A 17,740-nucleotide genomic window follows, 5' to 3' on the forward strand; every position below is an offset into this window, starting at 1 on the left:
GGGGGACAGAGAGAGAGAGACAGACAGACAGACAGACAGATATAATCAGAGAGAGACAGATAGAGAAAGAGAGGCAGACAGACAGACAGACAGCATCAGAGAGACAGACAAACAGCACACAGCATCAGAGAGAGAGAGAGAGAGAGAGAGAGAGAGAGAGAGAGAGAGAGAGAGAGAGAGAGAGAGAGAGAGAGAGAATAAACTGTAGTCCAAAGGTTAGGAAAAGGCACTTTTCAGCAGGGTTCAGGGTTTGTGTGTCTGCAGCTGTGACAGGTGGTGAGCGGGTTGTCTCAGTCTGATGGTCTGCATTAGATTTTACGTCACACCACAAATGGCACTTTATATAGAAACCCAACAATTTCCACCACAAACAAGGCCTGAAGTGCCAAAAGAAGACATGGTATAGTGAGAGCAACAAGTTGTGCACACAGAGTTAATATCTGCTTAGTAAAGACATGACTGGCCGACGCATTGAATACAACACTAAGTTGCATTCATTGGTTTTGTTGATTTCTTAAGTATTATGATTGAAACATAGTCAAAACTACAAAACAAAGGTTGGAGAGGTGGGTGGTTTAAATTTTTCAACTTTAGATTTTACCTTTGAGCAACAAACATGTTGTCAGGATTTTACAAATGCCCCAACAAAATAACACCTCATGAACATTTGGGAGAATTTATATTTTGATTTTCAGGAGTTCAGGAACTTAGGAGGCAGGGATTGAACCAATCTCCTGGAAAGTGGACGATACGCTCTACCTCCTGAGCCACCACCACCCCTAATATAAATCATAATGCTCTCCTTCTAGCTTTGTTTTGGTCTCCACCGAAAAACATGCACTGAAGTCCTAACATTTTCCAGTTGTGCTGTGTGTGAGAACTCAAATGCCCCAGAGATTTGATGGAACTTTTCCTACCAGCACCCCCCGGGAAACGTCTTGAAATGTCAGAGTGATCTATCTGTGAATACAGCAGCAAAACATCCAGAAAATATTGCAGCGAGTGCGTGTGTGTGTTGATGACATTTCCAACACGCGACCGATGACAAATAGAAGAATCCAAATCGCACAGGATGAAAAAGATGTGTCATACATGTAGATATGCACAAAATCTTGCTCACAGAGAAACCAACAGACCGGGGTGAAAACAAAACCTCCATGGGTTATGGGATAAATACTCAAGGTTCACTCTCAGAATTTGCCACAATATTACAGCAGTAATTAAACCCTAATCCCATTTGACCTGCAATAATCAGGTGTCTAAAAATATGAATTACTCTATTGAAAGCTATGTATTTATATGAGCGTAGTAATCAGATGTGTGCAAACTGAGTAAAAAGGGGATTAAACTCAAGGCTAGCGGGTCTGAAACATTTCACTTTCAAATCCCACGTTCACTTTCCACTGACACTGAAAACTCAAAGTAAATCAACAAATCTCACGGGATAAAAAAAAGGATGTAAACCCAGACACACAACCAAAAACGGTCCTTGCTTCCTCTTCGAGCCACAGACTGAGTGGAGGGAGACATCACCGGAGTGCCGCGCTGCAGAACAATGCCCTGCTGCGTTTCCTCTTTCGCTCCTCACATCCCATGTACACATCATTTTCCACACGCCGATCTAAACCAGAATCACATGCTCGGCCTGTGACCTGTCATCATGGGATTCACATCTTCCCCCTGGCCTGTTTGTTGCTCGGCACAGGGGAGCTTACTTCAGCAACTCTATTGTGAAGAAATGTGACCTGGAAGAGTCATAGATCACAGCAGGGGTAGAAAAACAACAGTGATTTGTTGTTTTGCCTGCCTGTTACATCATCGCCGCGTTTTACTCCAGCTCGTGTGAATCCTTTACACACAGTCAGCAGATACAGGCCTTATTGAGAAGGAAGTTAGTCTTGGTTGTGTGGCTGTAACACAAGTCACACTAACACGTGTTGATTGTATTTTAAACATCAATCTGACTCGGCAAAAAAAGATTTCCAGGCTGTTGGTCGACAAAAAAAGATCCTGTCAATATTGCAGATAGCCAAAAGTTCGCCGATTACAAGTTGCTAATTTAAAACTCATGATGCAGACAAAGTCAATGAAGTAACAGAAATAAGATTTAAATAACTATATAAATATGAATTACTGCCACACAGTAAAAGAGTTAATGAGCAGACAGACGTGTCTTGGAAAAAAAGTTTATATTTCAGCTGATTCATTGAGAGCTTACAGGTTTTAAAGGCTGATTGAATGAATATGACCCTCCATTAAAGGAAAATGTAAAAAGGCAAGAACTTTATGATCAATAGAGGACAGCTTGTGTCTTCATCTCATTAATAATGACATACATCCAAAAAGCTCAAATACAGCCTCATGTGAATCTTGTAATTGATTCTGAACATTCTTGCAGCATATTTCCAACACATATATGAAAAGCGACCTGTGTGTTCTGGGATACTGGAAGCTGGTGTACAGGTGGGTGTGGAGGTAAAGAGATGAAGGGTTAGGGTGGAGGATTACTGCCACACAGAGACACTGGCAGGCGAAAGAGTTAGTTAGAAGAGGTGCTCCTCCGTATTCTATTCTGTTACTTTTTCCATTGTAAATCTTTATAACAGGCACAATTTGATTTCATGGTGTGCTTGCACAAGGACATTAAAGCAAATGGTGAAAAACAAATATCAGGTATTTGAACATCTGGAGTCGGTATGTTGTTGTGAATGAGTTTTCCTGTCACGCCTGCATGCTGGCACCAGGACACCCTCCTGTGAAACTCCTCTGATTCGAGGCAGGTCTCCGCTCCGTCACTGATGGACATACCAGCCGGTCTGGGGAGCGTGATGCCATTTGTCCGAGCCGCTGCGTGAATGAAAGAAAACACTGTCATCCAGAATAATTGCGTTAGCTGATGCATTCTTGAACTCATGCACACAATTTGACTGTGCTCCAGCTGCAAAATGAAACCTATCTGATGAATGTTGGTGCTCCACCATCTTGTCTTTCTGCTACTTCATGATATTCTATGAGGTCTTGTTTCATCTACTCATCACCCTCATTTCTGGATTAGTCTAGGACAAAATCTACTTCTGTCACTTTTATTTCCTGTAAAAATGTGTTGCATATTATAGTTGGCAGGTTATGGTGAACACAGCCGAAGCAGTCCATCAGTGTGTTAAAACTCAAAAACATACGGTGGAAATACTCACACGGAAGAAGCATTAAGCAGCGTTCATTCTAAAACTATGCTTGTGGGAACGTCCATAAATATCAATCTTTGCCGATAGGGGTCGCCCCAGTTCGTGGAAATAAAGTTTGCAATCAGAGCTCGACTTAGTTCTTCACAGTTTGGTCAAGTCTTCAGTTCTCAAGCAAATTTTAATCTGCTTACTTTTAGTGAACTTAACAAAAAGAACAAATACATTTCTTGGGTGATGAGACTGTTTAGTCAGAATAAACTTCATAATGGTTTTGCATCTTTTTGACAGTTTTTCATGTTTACTGATATATATAATAATTAAACTCTCGTTTTATATTTGTTATTTTTGTATCGCATTTGTTCAACTGCTTTATCTGTTCTCTTATTTTTGTAATAAAGACACACTACACTACAAGGAACACTGAATAAAATATTTGTATGCGTTTCTGCAATTTCCAAAGATTGCAATGCAGAGAAAATCCAACTGGTGTTACACAACATTATTTCGAGGATTTGTACAGACTGTGTGGTACGGTGATAACGTCTGTTAAAGTAAAGCTTTCTGTCCAAATAAGACGTCACATCCTGAGAAATCTCACTTTTGTCACTGGTGTACTGGGGGCTTTATGTATTATATGTAAGCTTGTGTTATTGTGTAAAAGCTGAAATGAATTATCGCGACAATGAACTGAATTCTATAAAGCATTTTATATGTTTGCTTGTACATAATCTGAAATATAACCAGTAAGTTAAAACAGCAATGTTGCCCTCTGAAATCTAGAGTGGATGTGTAAAGCAGCCTAACATGGAAATACTCAGTGGTGTCAGTGTATTTAGTTTCTGTCCAGCACCGTGAGAATGAGGATCTATTATGTATAAAGCTTATCATTTGGGGGTCACAAGGGGGCTGGAGCCAATCCCAGCTGACATTAGGCAGCAGGCGGGTTACACCCTGGACAGGTCGCCAGTGTATCACAGGGCTGACGTACAGAGCCAAACAACCAGTGTCTTGAAGCACTCAGGAAGCATTTTACAAAAGTACAAACAAGCCACACAAATATTGTATCTATATTTTTTTATTTGTATAATAAATAAACCTGTAATACTTCAGGGCCACATTTCACAACCACACACAGGGCATGATGAACCATACTTTGGATATTTGAAAACCAATTCGATGAAAACATTTTCATTGGATTTGTTTGTATCCATTAAAATTGATATTCCTTCCTCTTTACATTCTTCAGAATGGCTGTGCTGCCGTGAATCTCAGGTCCGAATAAACAATTCAACTGTTCAATGTTCTGCTGGACTGTACTCTCTAGGTAAAAAAAAAACATAACACAACAGTAAAGAAACAATTAATTAATAAATAGAAACACAAACAATGTGTTGACGATGAGAAAAATATGTGCAGCCACTACACAAGGGCCGACAACAAAAAAAGAGAGCACACAACCTCTGATGTGAAATTCCAAATGTCAACAAAGGCATGAGGAGTGTCACCTGACAATTAACCAGGAGATCTCAGACATTATCAACACATCAGGAAGGTACTTTAACTGATTCTCAAAAACATAGCGGGCCATAACCTCAAAGGGAAATCATCGTTCAGTTGTGAAAGTTAATTTAAGAGTTGGACAAAATGCAGACTGAAGCTATGTAGTGAACATGTGTAAAAGTGTACTTTACAAAGATATCAAATTATGCCTTGGAGACAAACCACTTAAAGGTCCACTGTGTAGGATTCATGACAATCCATTTAACATAAATTAAACAACATATTTCTAGTGTTTCATTAGTGAACAATCAACTGAAACTAAGCATCATTGTGTTTCCAATTCTTTAGAGTCTAATGTCAACACAGCGTCCTTTTCCATGGGGGATATACAACAGCTTTTGACAGGACCTTTCGTATATCACAGAGACTTCCTGCTTCCTGAAGTCTCTGTGATATCCCAGTGAATATCTGTGGGTGCTGGACATCATTTGTGGACATTCATCAGAATTCCAGGTTGGTGAGGTGACAAATGAACAATGAAATAAGAGACGGATAAATCATTTCTGAATCTTTGTAGCCTGCAGCTGACTCAGCAAACACCGCTACAAGCCGACTGACGACTGATGATGGTGATGAGCTTCAGGACAAAGAGACAGTTTCTTCTTAATGTTTGACTGGTCAATATTCAGTATCATCACACCCACAAAAACACACACGCATACACACTCACACACACCACACCTTATAGCATTACTGCATTACATGTTGCAATACATACAATGACATTTATACAACGCCCCACGTACTGTAATGAACATCACACTATGACAACTACTGTACCGCAGAGGTGCCGTGAAAACCCTTCTCTTTTCAGAGGAGTGGCGAGTCATTGATTGGTTATTGTGCCAAAACCGGTTCAGTTGCAGGTAACAGTTGTCTTAGTCGAGCCGTCATGCTACATTTGATTTCTAAATCAAATCACTGGATGAGTATTGATGAAGCAGATCTTAAGGACCTTAAAAATGTTTTTCATGGTGACCTGTTCTCTGGGATTCTTACCTACAGTGTATTCTCTATCAACTCTAATATCTACATCTTAAAATAGTCCGATAATTGGCACCTAACAAGCGTTCAATTTAAACTGCTGTGACAGATTTGTTCTTCTACTTCTCAAAGAATTATAAAAAATTAAATTTTTATTTTCAATTAAATTCACCAAGCTTTATGGGTGGAACTGGATCACGTATACAACTGTTTTTTCTCAGGATTGGACTGTCTGTCAGACTTAAACTTTTACATTCTCAGTTAGGGCCACATAAATAATCCTAGTTGTAATTTTTTCAAAGCTCTGCACCACACCTCATGGTCTTCCCCAGCAGATGGAGTTTACACACATGATATCAGGTCGCGTCGTAGAATTGATCATGATGCAGGGGGTGGGGGGTGCCAATGAGTTCAAAGTACCTTTCTCTGGTTATTGATGAGCTTTACCTGGTGCCACTCGATGCTGTGTCTAGTTTTGTTTTAATATTATTAATTAAAAGGAAAAATATTTCTTTTATTTATTATTCCAATAATGATAATTTTTTTCCAATAAAAAAACAGATAATTGTGATGAACCTGCTATGCCAGCGGGTGGCAGCATTGCATTGTACTTAACACAATTTCGAGAGGCGGGGCAAAATCCACTGATGAAGATCATGACATGCAGCTGAAAGCTCAGAAAACATGAGGTCGGTGAACCTTGTATTGAGATTTGAACCATGAATCAGGTGCCTGTGAGGTTTTTGCAGTGAGTTACTTCTGACATTTGTATGAGAGTTAATTGTCATATTCCAGATTTTGAGACCACTAAATGTTGTCCTCAAGCAACAAACAAATATTGCAAAACAAATATTATTTGAAGATGAATATAAGAAACTTTAAATGGGAGCAAAGGATTTCCTATCAAGTCAAACATCGGTCTGATTGTCATGAATATCGCGTCGAGCTGTGGCATTCAGCAGCTTCTGAGAGTGGAGGGTCTCTTTAAGAAAACAACAACCTGGAGTTAAACAATCTGGGAACGCTCTCATCGACTCGAGAGCGGAGGAGATGCTACACGTGTGATGACCTGGACGATATGTGAGAGGTGGGTGGAGCCAGGTGGGGGCATGGGTTGGCGTTAGAGCGCAGGCACGAGTCACTGCGTCAGAGCCAGGAGGATGTCCTTCACCAGCATGGTGCCGATCACCATCTTCTCACAGTTGACCGTCAGCTGGGCGGCTCCGCCCTCTTTGGTCGCCACGGTTACCAGCACCAGGCTGCCGCTGGTCACTGTGCGGCCGGCGAACCTGTGGACAGGGTGATCAGCAGGAGGGACAGGAGGACTGAGGTCAAAGCAGCAGAGATCAGAAGTGAAGATGAAGCCACAGAATAAAAGAGGGACACATGGGTCAGTCAGAAGGGTTGGAATTTAAATAATTGAAGCTATCTAGCAGAGTTTCAGGAGCAGGAGCACACCTCAACGGCTCCTTTTCTGGCACGTCTGTCAATGCCCTTCTTACCCTCTCCTTTTCTTTCTTTCTCCTACTCTGCACCACTTACTCCCACACCCTCCTCTCTTTGCTTCTTCCTTTCCTTCCTCCTCCACAAGGTCTTGAGAGGGTCTGTCATGCCTCCTAAACTTCCCCACAATGCAACGAAGACTCAATAATCCATTAACCTCTCATACCCATTTCCATCATCATCAATAAATGGTTAATCTTGTTGACGGTGTGGTCTTTGCAAGCGAAAAAAAGAAAACAATAGCAGAAATCTGACCAACTTATTCTGATAAAATTGTCACTGAGCTCATTTCAACATCTTCAAAGTTTGCATAATAACTTTCCTAAAGGACCCATGCATATAACTGTTTAAATCCTGGAGGTACTTTGCCTCAGTTCTTTGAACTCAAAATGATTAAAAATAAACATATGTTTAATTATAGTATTTAAACTGTCATCAGGGGATAAAATCATCTCAAGATTGACCAGACATTTTTTAATTAAGATTAGAGTTTCTAGCCAGAGTCAACACAGATTAAATTGGAGAAAAATCTGACATAGAAAGAAGAAACTATATCTTCAGGTGGGAAGACTCGACTTGATACAAATAAGTACTTTCGAGCAGGAGAACTGTAAATCAAAGCTTTGCCTTGTGGCTCAGCTCCTGGTTAACAACAGTCCAGCAAAACGCCTGCACTACTGCTGAAGCCGCACAGACGCGTCCATTGCCCCCTCACTCATCAACAGTAGCCCGCAAGACTAAAACTCCTCCACTCGGGGCAGCAACTCCCCCCAATCCGGAGAGAGCGATCCAATGTTTAACAGCAGAGAACCAAGGCCTCGGACATCTGACCGTGGAATTAATCAAAGTCTCCAACTGACAGACTTTGTGCCAGTTTGTACTAGACATCAACCTGTAATGTGGAACTTGCAGTATTCTGGACACAACACTATGATACAACTTGACCCCAATCGGCCCAAAGGGGTGCTACGTCCTCTGAGACAGACAAACCCTTCTTTGAGCCTCACTCAGATTAAAGAGCAGCGTTGTGTTTGTAGCGTCACTACTTATGTTTCTTTTAATCTTCTCACCTGCACTCTTTATCGGAACCACAGGGGACTCTGCTGAGGTTGGCGGCGGTGGCCACCCGCTGGACGATGGCGTGTTCATTCCGGCAATTGATGTCCAGAGTCAGCTTCTCTGTGATTTCGTTCATGCCCATCAGCTGACCTGTAGAGGTGTGAGCAGAGCACTTGTCAAAAAGGTGGTTCTTCTCTCTCCCAATAAAAAAAAAGTTTTTTACTATTACTGTTACAATAGCTAACAGTAATGGTGAGTGCAGATTGTATGAATGAGAGAGCTCCGTGTAAAACTGCTTGATTCAAGAAATGATTATTTTTTCAATTTATACAGTATTATACTCAGACACTGTATGAATGTCCCGGAACTTAAGTCATTTCTGCATCACCACGAGCATCTACAGGGCTCTGAGGGATTGATGTGATTATTGACTCAACATCAATAATCAAAAAATGCTGGTAAACTTATAACTGGAATGCATTAAACTGAACACAGCAGAGGAGAGATTCAGATTACACACGGCACAAAGGAGGCAGTTGTGTGAACTCCCAGTCTCATTCAAAGCTTACAGTCGTGCATTTTGCACCAAAATATTCTTGTCTCCAGGAAACTACTGACAGATTCATACATCTGTCAGATTCGTACAAAGTGGATGACTCCCAGTAAACACTGATTTGCAGGTCAAATGACATTAGGAGTTATGGTTGAAAAATTCGCCAATTGAGCAGAAAACTGGAAGTTTTTCACATTCCTTGATTACTGCAATTATTACCTGAATGAGTATATATCACTTCATATCAACAACCCAATGATCAAGTGACTGTTAAATTTACTTGGTGTAATGATAGCATTATTAATTTTATGCTTTTTTTCTGTTTCATATCCCTGTTTATTGTGAATCTTTAGGACTTGTCACACAGAAAATTGTTCATATTCTCATTGTATCAAAATAAAACAATTTGACTCTAACATGGCTGAGAAAGGGACAGCAGCAGCAAAGCAAATCAAATGAGAGAAGAAGAAAAACACAACTATATAACCTGGTTGTTTTATGGAGGCCATGCTGTAAAATAAAAGAAAAGACTCTCAGCAGATTGTCTCTCTCAGGAGACTTGAGATTTTAGTCTACCTGTCATCCTGTCATTGCATCCTACTCACACATCAGAGCCACGTAAGTGTAAACAGAAAATGCTCGGAGAGAACTCCTAATCGCTTCCTTAGTTCCTCTGGTTCTGGGACTTTTTTCTTAAGTAAAGAGGCTAAAGCTCTGGTTTACAAGATGCAAAATATGGGTTTAAATGATTGATCAGTTTAGTCAGACAACTCACACTTCAGATACAGCGTCAGAAGATAGCTCGACTTTTGTGTCTTGGCTCATCAGATTGTTCTGATAGTGTCAAAGTGACATTTAGCAGCTGAAGAGCCAGATATTTCTCTCTGTGTGGGTGGAGACCAAAATTGGAGCAATAAGAGAGTAAATAGCATGAATAAACCCCTGAAAGGTGATGAAATGTCAGTGTTAGTAGTGCCTCTTTAAAAGGAATATAATCTGAGATTTAATTTGTAATATTATGAGACAAAATTCATTCATTTGCAAGAATAAGGAAAACATTTATGAGAATTAAGTCATAATACTGTATTGCATTGTGATTAGTATCAGGAATTTGAAAAGATTGTGCAAGAAACTGATTTTAAAGAAAGAACCATGCAGACGTGTAGTGGTCAACTGCAAGGCTCTCGCTGATTACATTCGGTTTTTAAGGGGGATTATTTTCCCTTAGATTGGCACTAATACCTCATCATTTCTGCTGACCACAGTGTGAAAAATAAAAAAAGTATCACAGGAATAACCTCAAAGACTTCACAATGTCTTTTGACCTCCAAATCACAAAATGATAGACAACAATATCGTGACATTGCAATACTTGAGATTCAGCAGGTCATTTCAGCAGTTTGAAAGCTCAGATAAAAGAAGGATGAACGATGGTGCACATGAGCGAGTGCTGCTCTGAGCCTGATGTTATTTCCTTTTTTTTTTTTTTGGTTCACATGGTGCCCAAAGAAGAGTGAATCAGCATCAGTGGATGAGCATTTCCAGTCATTCCCGGTGCAGCAGTGTGAGCGGCCTTAATGAGGTGCAGGTTAGCAGCACAAGTGAGTCTGTCTGCAGCTACAGACCTGGAGATGCAGTTACGTGTCGATTACCAAGGCAGGAAGAGGGGGAGGAGGGGGGAGTCAGCATGAGGCGTTAGAGGAGGGAGGAGGAGGGTGAGGAGAGGAGTCAAGGGTCAGTGTGAGGTTGGCTAAAAGGCAGGTGGGCACACAGATGGCTGGGGGGAACAAATCTAACAAAGCCAACTTACCATGATTGTGTAATAGCTTCTCTATTAGTGAAAGTGCGGAGAGGGAGGAACCGTGGATATGACAGATGTTTAAAGAGTCACTATGGGTTTGTTAGAGCTCACATCTGGCTCTGTGTCAGTCAGCATGGACATTAGAGACATGTTGGTATCTACTATCTGCACGCCGAACACACTGGATTTTTGGTGTATTTAAAAGTCTATTTACAGGTGACGCATTTCAACTTTGCAATGGAAATAAATGCTGATGTGATCTCAGGATAATTACCTCCGCCAAGGAGGTTATGTTTCCAACCCCGTCTCTTTGTTGATTGGTTTGCTTGTCTGTATGCAGGATTAAGCAAAAAACGAATGGACACAATTCCACGAAACTTGGTGGAAGAATGCACCATAGGGCAAGATCCTATAAAACTTTGGTGTGGATCTGCATCAGATAGAGGATAGAGGAATTATTTGCTTAACATTTTGAGCAAGGATGTTGTTGTCAAACATTTTCCTTGATTTCCCAGAAAATAATCATTGGATCTTGATAAAAAAAATTGTTCTGGTACATTTAGCGATATGCAACATGATTGAATGTAAGGAGCCTTGGCGGAGGTACTGTATGTGCTCTACTGAGTGCCCTACAGTTACATGTGTGAGAAAATGTCTGAAGAACTCATGAGATTGTTGGACAAGATGTTGCTCTTTTCTCACATTAGAGCAGGAAACAAACTCTCTTAAACCCATGGCTCAGGATGAATCAGTCTTTAAAACACTTAATTGTCATTTAAATACACAAAAACAAACCTCAGGTTAGAATTTGATCAATATATAAAATACTTGAATAGAAAAAAGAAACAGTTTAAGCCATTACACATGAAACTAAACCTGTAAACCAACTCATTCTAAACACAGTGGTTCAAATAAAGTTGTTGAAGAGAAGTATTAAAAAAGCGAACAGTACAAGTAAAGTAATCAAATCTCTTTTCTATTTCTCCATAGAAATTAGTTATATTTGTTTTCGACACATACCTTGCTCCTTTTTAAATTCGTTCTCAGTCAGGAAGACAGGCCTCATCAGCTCCCCAACCTGCGGCTGGATAGACACGAAGAACTTCCTGGTGTTGGTGCTGCAAAAAAAGAAATGCACTTTTAGGGATTGATACGTTTTTCTAAAAGAACAGGGGAGAGACTCTGATCTTAAACATCATTGCTCAATATAGAGCCTAACAGTGGCCGCCCTCTTGTACAGAATTTTTTAAGAGAGAAGGAACTACACATCCCATAAACCATTGCGAATAAACCCTTTCCAGCAACTTCGAGCAGCTTCTTCTAGATGAAGGGATTTTCACCCTTTGGACTCATATGGCTTCTTCAGGAGTATATAACACTATTTTAAAGTTTCTTATCTAATCTATAATCAGACAATTAATGGGATGTTTAGTTCCAGAACCATGTGGTTGGGCACTATTGTTTCATTTGTTTCTACATTGCTCTAGATCACACTTCACTGTTTCACTTGTGACACACATACATTACGTCATATGCAGGTTAACGAGCCAAACTAAGTTATTGCCATTTCAGATATCAGCAGATTCATGAGATGGGTGACGAGCTGCGCTCTCAAACACAGAATCTATCTCACCACAGCTGGAAGTTCGCCGCTTGGGTCGAGTCACAGAAATCGATGCCCATCACAGCTGTGGATGTCTCACCTGTCGGCAGCAGCTCTGTCAACACAGGCAAAGAGGAGACAGCAGTTATAACACGTGCACAAACAATACAACATAAAGCTTTTCAGTCAGCACCTCTGCCAGTTTGACAGATGAGGACTGGGTATGTCCACTAAGCCACTGTCTCAGATCCATGCTCCACACAGTACTACCTCTAAACAGGTATGTATCACTTAGGGTGGGAACGATTATACAAACTAAAGCAGCATTCAGATTGTGAGATGAACACACTGCATTGCAGACTGTGGGTTGTCAGCTTGACAAACAGATTTTGGAAAATAAAATATGTACAAAGTTTGTATAATATCTACAGCATATATACTAAGCATATAGTACATACATACATCGTATGGTGTTTATTCAATCTCATTGTCCTTGATAATGTTTGTCTTGTTTGTGTCATCGACTTATAAGTTCAGTCCTCAGTCACCCACCAATCTCTGGGAACTCTTTCACTCTCATGCCAGAATGCAGCTTCACGTCCACCATGTGCAGGTTCTTGGCGTCGGACGTGGCGCTGTTGGTGAACTGCATCTGCACCGCCACCATGTTGGCGTCAGGGCTGAAGGGCTGCCGGCTGAAGCAGTACTCCACCGACAGACCCTCCCCTGTGATGCGGTGAAGCAGCTCATAGCTCTTCAACGCACTGGAGGGGGCGATGGTCTGTGGGGAGAAGAGAGAATGAAGAGTCACTGACCATTACAGACAGACTTGGGATGACAGGGAATAGAGACAAACATTTCTTGCATTTGATCTTCTGTATTTGTTCTCATTTTCAGAACGCGTGGTCAACAATCAGCATTAGTGCTTTTCTTGGTTTTCCCCGACTTTTTCTTTCTCCTTATGGTGAAAGAAATATGCAGTGTGGATTTCGCTATACATGGAGTAACATTGACATAAGTGCCAGATGAGTGCTGAAACAAAATGGCCTCTTCCTTTAATATGATTGAACGGAAATAGCTGTTGACGTGATGAGGGGGCTGAGGTTGGAAATCCATGTTGTGCAATGGCCTCAGGATGTTTCACAGTCAAACTCCGAAGAAATCCTTTCTTCCAAGTGTTTTATCAAGACATTATTTTCATGGCTTTCTAATCGCTGAGCCCATCGGCTATCGTCTGGAGATAAATAAGTCTCTGGTGCCACAGCCAATATTTTTGGGCCTCCGGATTTGAAAGCAGACGTCCATCTTCCATTCTCTGTACATTCTCTGTTTACAGCCTGACTAGTTTATTTTATCACACAAGTCCAAAAACAATTTCTCCATACAAAACACAATGAGCCATTTGTGTCACTTGTATTGGATTTGGTTGCAATGTTGTTTACCCCTGAAACTCCAAAACTCCATCCCTCCATCGACACAGTGGTGCGTAGATAATGAGTGGATTTTCATATTTGGGTGAACTATCCCTTTAACAGTTATCTGCATATGCAGGTAAATGAGAAAGGCGATGCTTTTCCACATGGACTGTTTACCATTGGTCAAACTAGTGACAGAAACCAGAATCTTGTCCTTCACATGCAGATTTAGCATTCCCACAAGCCAAATCTAAAAACATTTATAATGTGGACACCCAAGTAGCATTCAATATTTGAAATAATAATTAGCTTTAGATTTGGAGGACAGGAGCTACCTTGGTAATGAGAAGAAAAGTTCCTGAGTTTTTAATATGAAGCAGGAATAAGGATGTGGAGAGCAAATAAATCCATGTCTTCAGTCTGTTAGTAAGTATAACTCAACAGTAAGTTTCACTTTAAGGTTTTACCACACATCATCTGCTTAAGAATACTTTCCAATAATTTATTAGATAGAAACAACAGGGGCGGTTAGCAACTCACAGCAAGAAGGTTCTTGGTTCGAATCCCAGTTAGGGTCTTTCTGTGTGGAGTTTTGCATGTTTTCCTTGTGTCTCTGAGAGTTTTTGTCTGGCACTTTCAATTGACCGTAGATGTGAATGTGAGTCACAGTAAACAGTAAGATTAAGATTAAGATGCATTTATTAGTCCCAAACACATGCACAGACATGCAAAGGCACACTCATGCAGGTAAGGAAATTTAACCTCTGCTTTTGACCCATCTGGTGCAGGACACACAGAGCAGTGAGCAACCATCTACAGCGCCCGGGGAGCAGATGTTGGGGGAGTAAGGTGCCTTGCTCAGGGGCACTAGACAGGGTAGGGAAATTTCTCTTGGATTTTTGGACAGGTTCGTCTTTTTGTTGTTTCTCCGTGGAGACGAACCAGAGACCTTTTCTGCCCATAGTCCAAGTTTCTGCCACTAGTCCACCGCCTCTCGCCCCTAGTCCACTGCCTCTCTCCCAATGTCCGCTGGGATTGGTTCCAGTCCCACCAGCACCCTCCAATGATGAACGGTACAGACGATGGATGAACATAAAAGAAGGTGAGACATGAGAGGTACTTACTGCCGGGGAGAGAACACTGTCGGACAGAGACAAGCCCTCCAGGTCGGTCGCGAGGCTGCTGGACAGGAAGGTGTTGATGGGCGTGACTTGAGGAGAGGGTGCAGGCTCAACTAAAAGGAGAGACACAGAGAGACTCAGCAGGGATGTCCCCAGGACTGCTCACTGACATTACCTTACTTACATGAGCATTAGCACTTTTGCACAGAATTTTCAAAAGAGACAAGAAACACAGCCTTAGAGATGGAAAACTCACAATCGTCCAGGTCGAGTAGCGACATCTCTTTCTTCTCTTTCTTGCTCTCGATCTTGATAGGTTTGGAGGGAGGTTTAGACTCAGCTGCCTGGAAGGAGGGGAACCCAAGTGAGATGAATGTGAAGATTTGTACATGACACTTTGAAAGTGGGCCAGTCTAAATACAGAGATGTTTAGTTGTCATGAGTTTTAGATTTTATTCCAAGGTTTTTCAAAAAACAAAATACTCCACAAGCTCCTTTGTTTTTATGTACCTATCATCTAAAGGTGTCGATTTTAAAGTTTTTTTTTTATGTGATAGTTGATTCCTTATCTTTACCTTTTTTTTCTTTTTGACCTCTACCTCAGAATCGGAGTCGTCAGACTCTGATTGGCTGCTTTCGGACTCGCTCTCCTCATCTGATTCTGTTTCTGAGGCGCTCTTGCGTGGTTTGCTTTTCCTCTCACGCTTCCTCTCTTCTTCTTCACTGCTCTGCTCACTGGAAAACAAAAGCAAAGGTCAAAGGTCCCGATAGAGTTTTATCTATAACAGATGAAACAGATGCTATTGTTGTGCTTACAGTAGAAAAAATAGGACTACGCATTGAATGACAGAAAGTATCAGGAGAAAAAGTGAACACAAAAAAAGTTAAATTGGACTTTTAGTGTGAAGAACAGCATGTTTTTGATGTGGTATATCGAATCTATTCTATCATATATTAGAAAAGTGATAGCAAAGTACATTAAATGATTGAGTCCCATGTCTTCTGTTTAGTTTTACAGAAACATTACCTCTAAACAGAAATCAGAAGTGTCTGCTACCTTTCACTCTCTTGCACCGGCTTCTTTAATTCTTTCTTTTTCTTCTTTTTGTCCTTCTCCTCTTCATCCTCCTCCTCCTCAGACTCAGAGCCTTCCTTGCTCGCTTCGCTTTCTGATCCTGACCTGCTCATCCCACTGCCGCTGCCACTCTCTGAGCCGCTGACAGAGTCCGACTCTGAGGAGGAGAAAAGTCAGTGTTTAACTGGTGAAAACACAGACAATGGGGACATGAAAGACTATCTGGCACATTATAGCATTTATATAGGGTCCCTGGAAAACAAATGTTCACTCAAATCCAAAGCGAACAAAATTTCTCATTACATAAACCAATAAGGAGGATAAAAATTGGTGAGGATAACTTTTCATCTGCACTTGTTTGTCTGTTAGTTTGCAGTTTTACACATAAACTGCCGGCTGGATCAGCAGGTCGCTTGGTGGAAGGATTAGATATGGGTCAGGGAAGAATTTATTTAACTTTGGTGCAGATCTGATTCAGGCGGATCCAAAATTATTTCTCTACAGTTACCACTATCAGCTGACTCTGTCGGCCCTGACTCGCCCTCTGAGTCCGAGTAGAACGGCTTCTCCACCTTCTTCTCCTTCCGCTTCTCCCGGCTGCTGCACTTGGTCCACTCGGGCACCTGGCACAAGACAACAGAGTTCAAACGGTGAGCCGTCAGCTCGGCCTCGGTGGAAAAATACCTCAGACAGAAGCAGAGGCGTGGGCAGATTACAGTACAGTAGCATGGCCATGAATGCCTCTGCCTGGGCGTGATGTAGCCAAAGGAAGCCAGCCATCCCTGCTGCAGATCTACATTAAGATCTGACATGTCAGACAACAAATTCAGTACAGACCACACACTTATGCTTGCATGGAGCATTTCTTTCTTTCGGTCTTTTCTTTTTTGCACGTATAGCTGTCAGCACCAGGTGATACCTTCATGACCAGGAGCAGAAATGCTTTTCTTTTCATAAAAGGGAGCAGTTCCAATAAGAGAAGTGATATCTTTGAGGGGTGGTGATTACCCTCTCACATTTGAAAGACAGAGGCTATTTGCCTTACTGCGACCAAACTCATTCACCAGCAGCATCAGCGAATGAGCATGGACATCCCCAAACCCCATTTAAAAACCCACATGGTCGCTAATGCATCCCGACGTGTCAGAGGAAGGCACGCCCCCGCTAAAAGAATCACTTCTTTAATGGTAGAGACCGAGGAGGAGGAAGGTGCTGTGTTTCAGGGGAGCTTTGGCTGAGCTAAGCACAGGACAGCGACTACATTATAGGCGGGGGGGAGGTGTCAGAAAGCACTTGGGATTTTTTTGCAGCTATATGGGTGGAGGCTCAAGGAGATGTGGCTCTTTGCCGCTAACTGACTCACACTCGTTAATGTTGTGACTCTTTCAAGCAGCGTAAAAACCTGGCAGACGCAGAAAAGAAAAAAGATTGAGGTGATGGTGAGATGAGCAGAAAGGTGGGAGGAGATTTTTTTTTGTATAGAAACAGAGAGAAAGGTCAGGGAAGTAAAAGAGAAAACAGAAGCAGGAGGATTTCTTGGTCTAAAAAGAAGAATGTGTGAGAACAGGTGTGAAGATCACAGACAAAATAAATCCCACATGTCATCACAGCATACTCATTTAGCACATCTGTCTATTTCGTTGCCATAACCTACACTAAATGTTTTTTTTCTGGAAAAATAGACTCCAATATAACTTAATTATAATAAACATATACTTAAATATACACTTAAACACTGCAGAAATCAAAAGGCCAACATTCACACTTGTTAGCTGCTAAAATGTTGACATGACAGTAGGAATGTGTTAATCGGGAATGGGGCATGCGGTTCTATTAAAATTAACTAAATGAAGGTGGAGGTGTATGATTTTTTTCTTTTTC

General features: G+C 41.3%; 1 protein-coding gene across 3 annotated transcripts in view; it reads right to left on the bottom strand.

Moving 5' to 3' along the window:
- Nucleotides 1-4,242: 4,242 nt before the first annotated feature.
- LOC133955809 (AP-3 complex subunit beta-2) overlaps nucleotides 4,243-17,740 on the bottom strand; it is a 39,585-nt gene continuing 26,087 nt past the window's right edge. For all 3 annotated transcript variants that reach the window (XM_062390835.1, XM_062390834.1, XM_062390836.1), the window contains exons 18-27: nucleotides 16,368-16,482; nucleotides 15,842-16,016; nucleotides 15,360-15,519; nucleotides 15,041-15,128; nucleotides 14,788-14,897; nucleotides 12,801-13,029; nucleotides 12,279-12,363; nucleotides 11,666-11,763; nucleotides 8,303-8,441; nucleotides 4,243-7,018 (exon numbers count right to left, since the gene is read on the bottom strand). In XM_062390835.1, the coding sequence (XP_062246819.1) occupies nucleotides 6,868-7,018; nucleotides 8,303-8,441; nucleotides 11,666-11,763; nucleotides 12,279-12,363; nucleotides 12,801-13,029; nucleotides 14,788-14,897; nucleotides 15,041-15,128; nucleotides 15,360-15,519; nucleotides 15,842-16,016; nucleotides 16,368-16,482 (1,350 nt within the window). In that variant the 3' untranslated portion in view covers nucleotides 4,243-6,867. The remainder of the gene's footprint in view (nucleotides 7,019-8,302; nucleotides 8,442-11,665; nucleotides 11,764-12,278; nucleotides 12,364-12,800; nucleotides 13,030-14,787; nucleotides 14,898-15,040; nucleotides 15,129-15,359; nucleotides 15,520-15,841; nucleotides 16,017-16,367; nucleotides 16,483-17,740) is intronic.

The sequence above is a fragment of the Platichthys flesus genome, chromosome 6 (genome assembly GCF_949316205.1).
Source record: "Platichthys flesus chromosome 6, fPlaFle2.1, whole genome shotgun sequence".
Taxonomy (NCBI): domain Eukaryota; kingdom Metazoa; phylum Chordata; class Actinopteri; order Pleuronectiformes; family Pleuronectidae; genus Platichthys; species Platichthys flesus.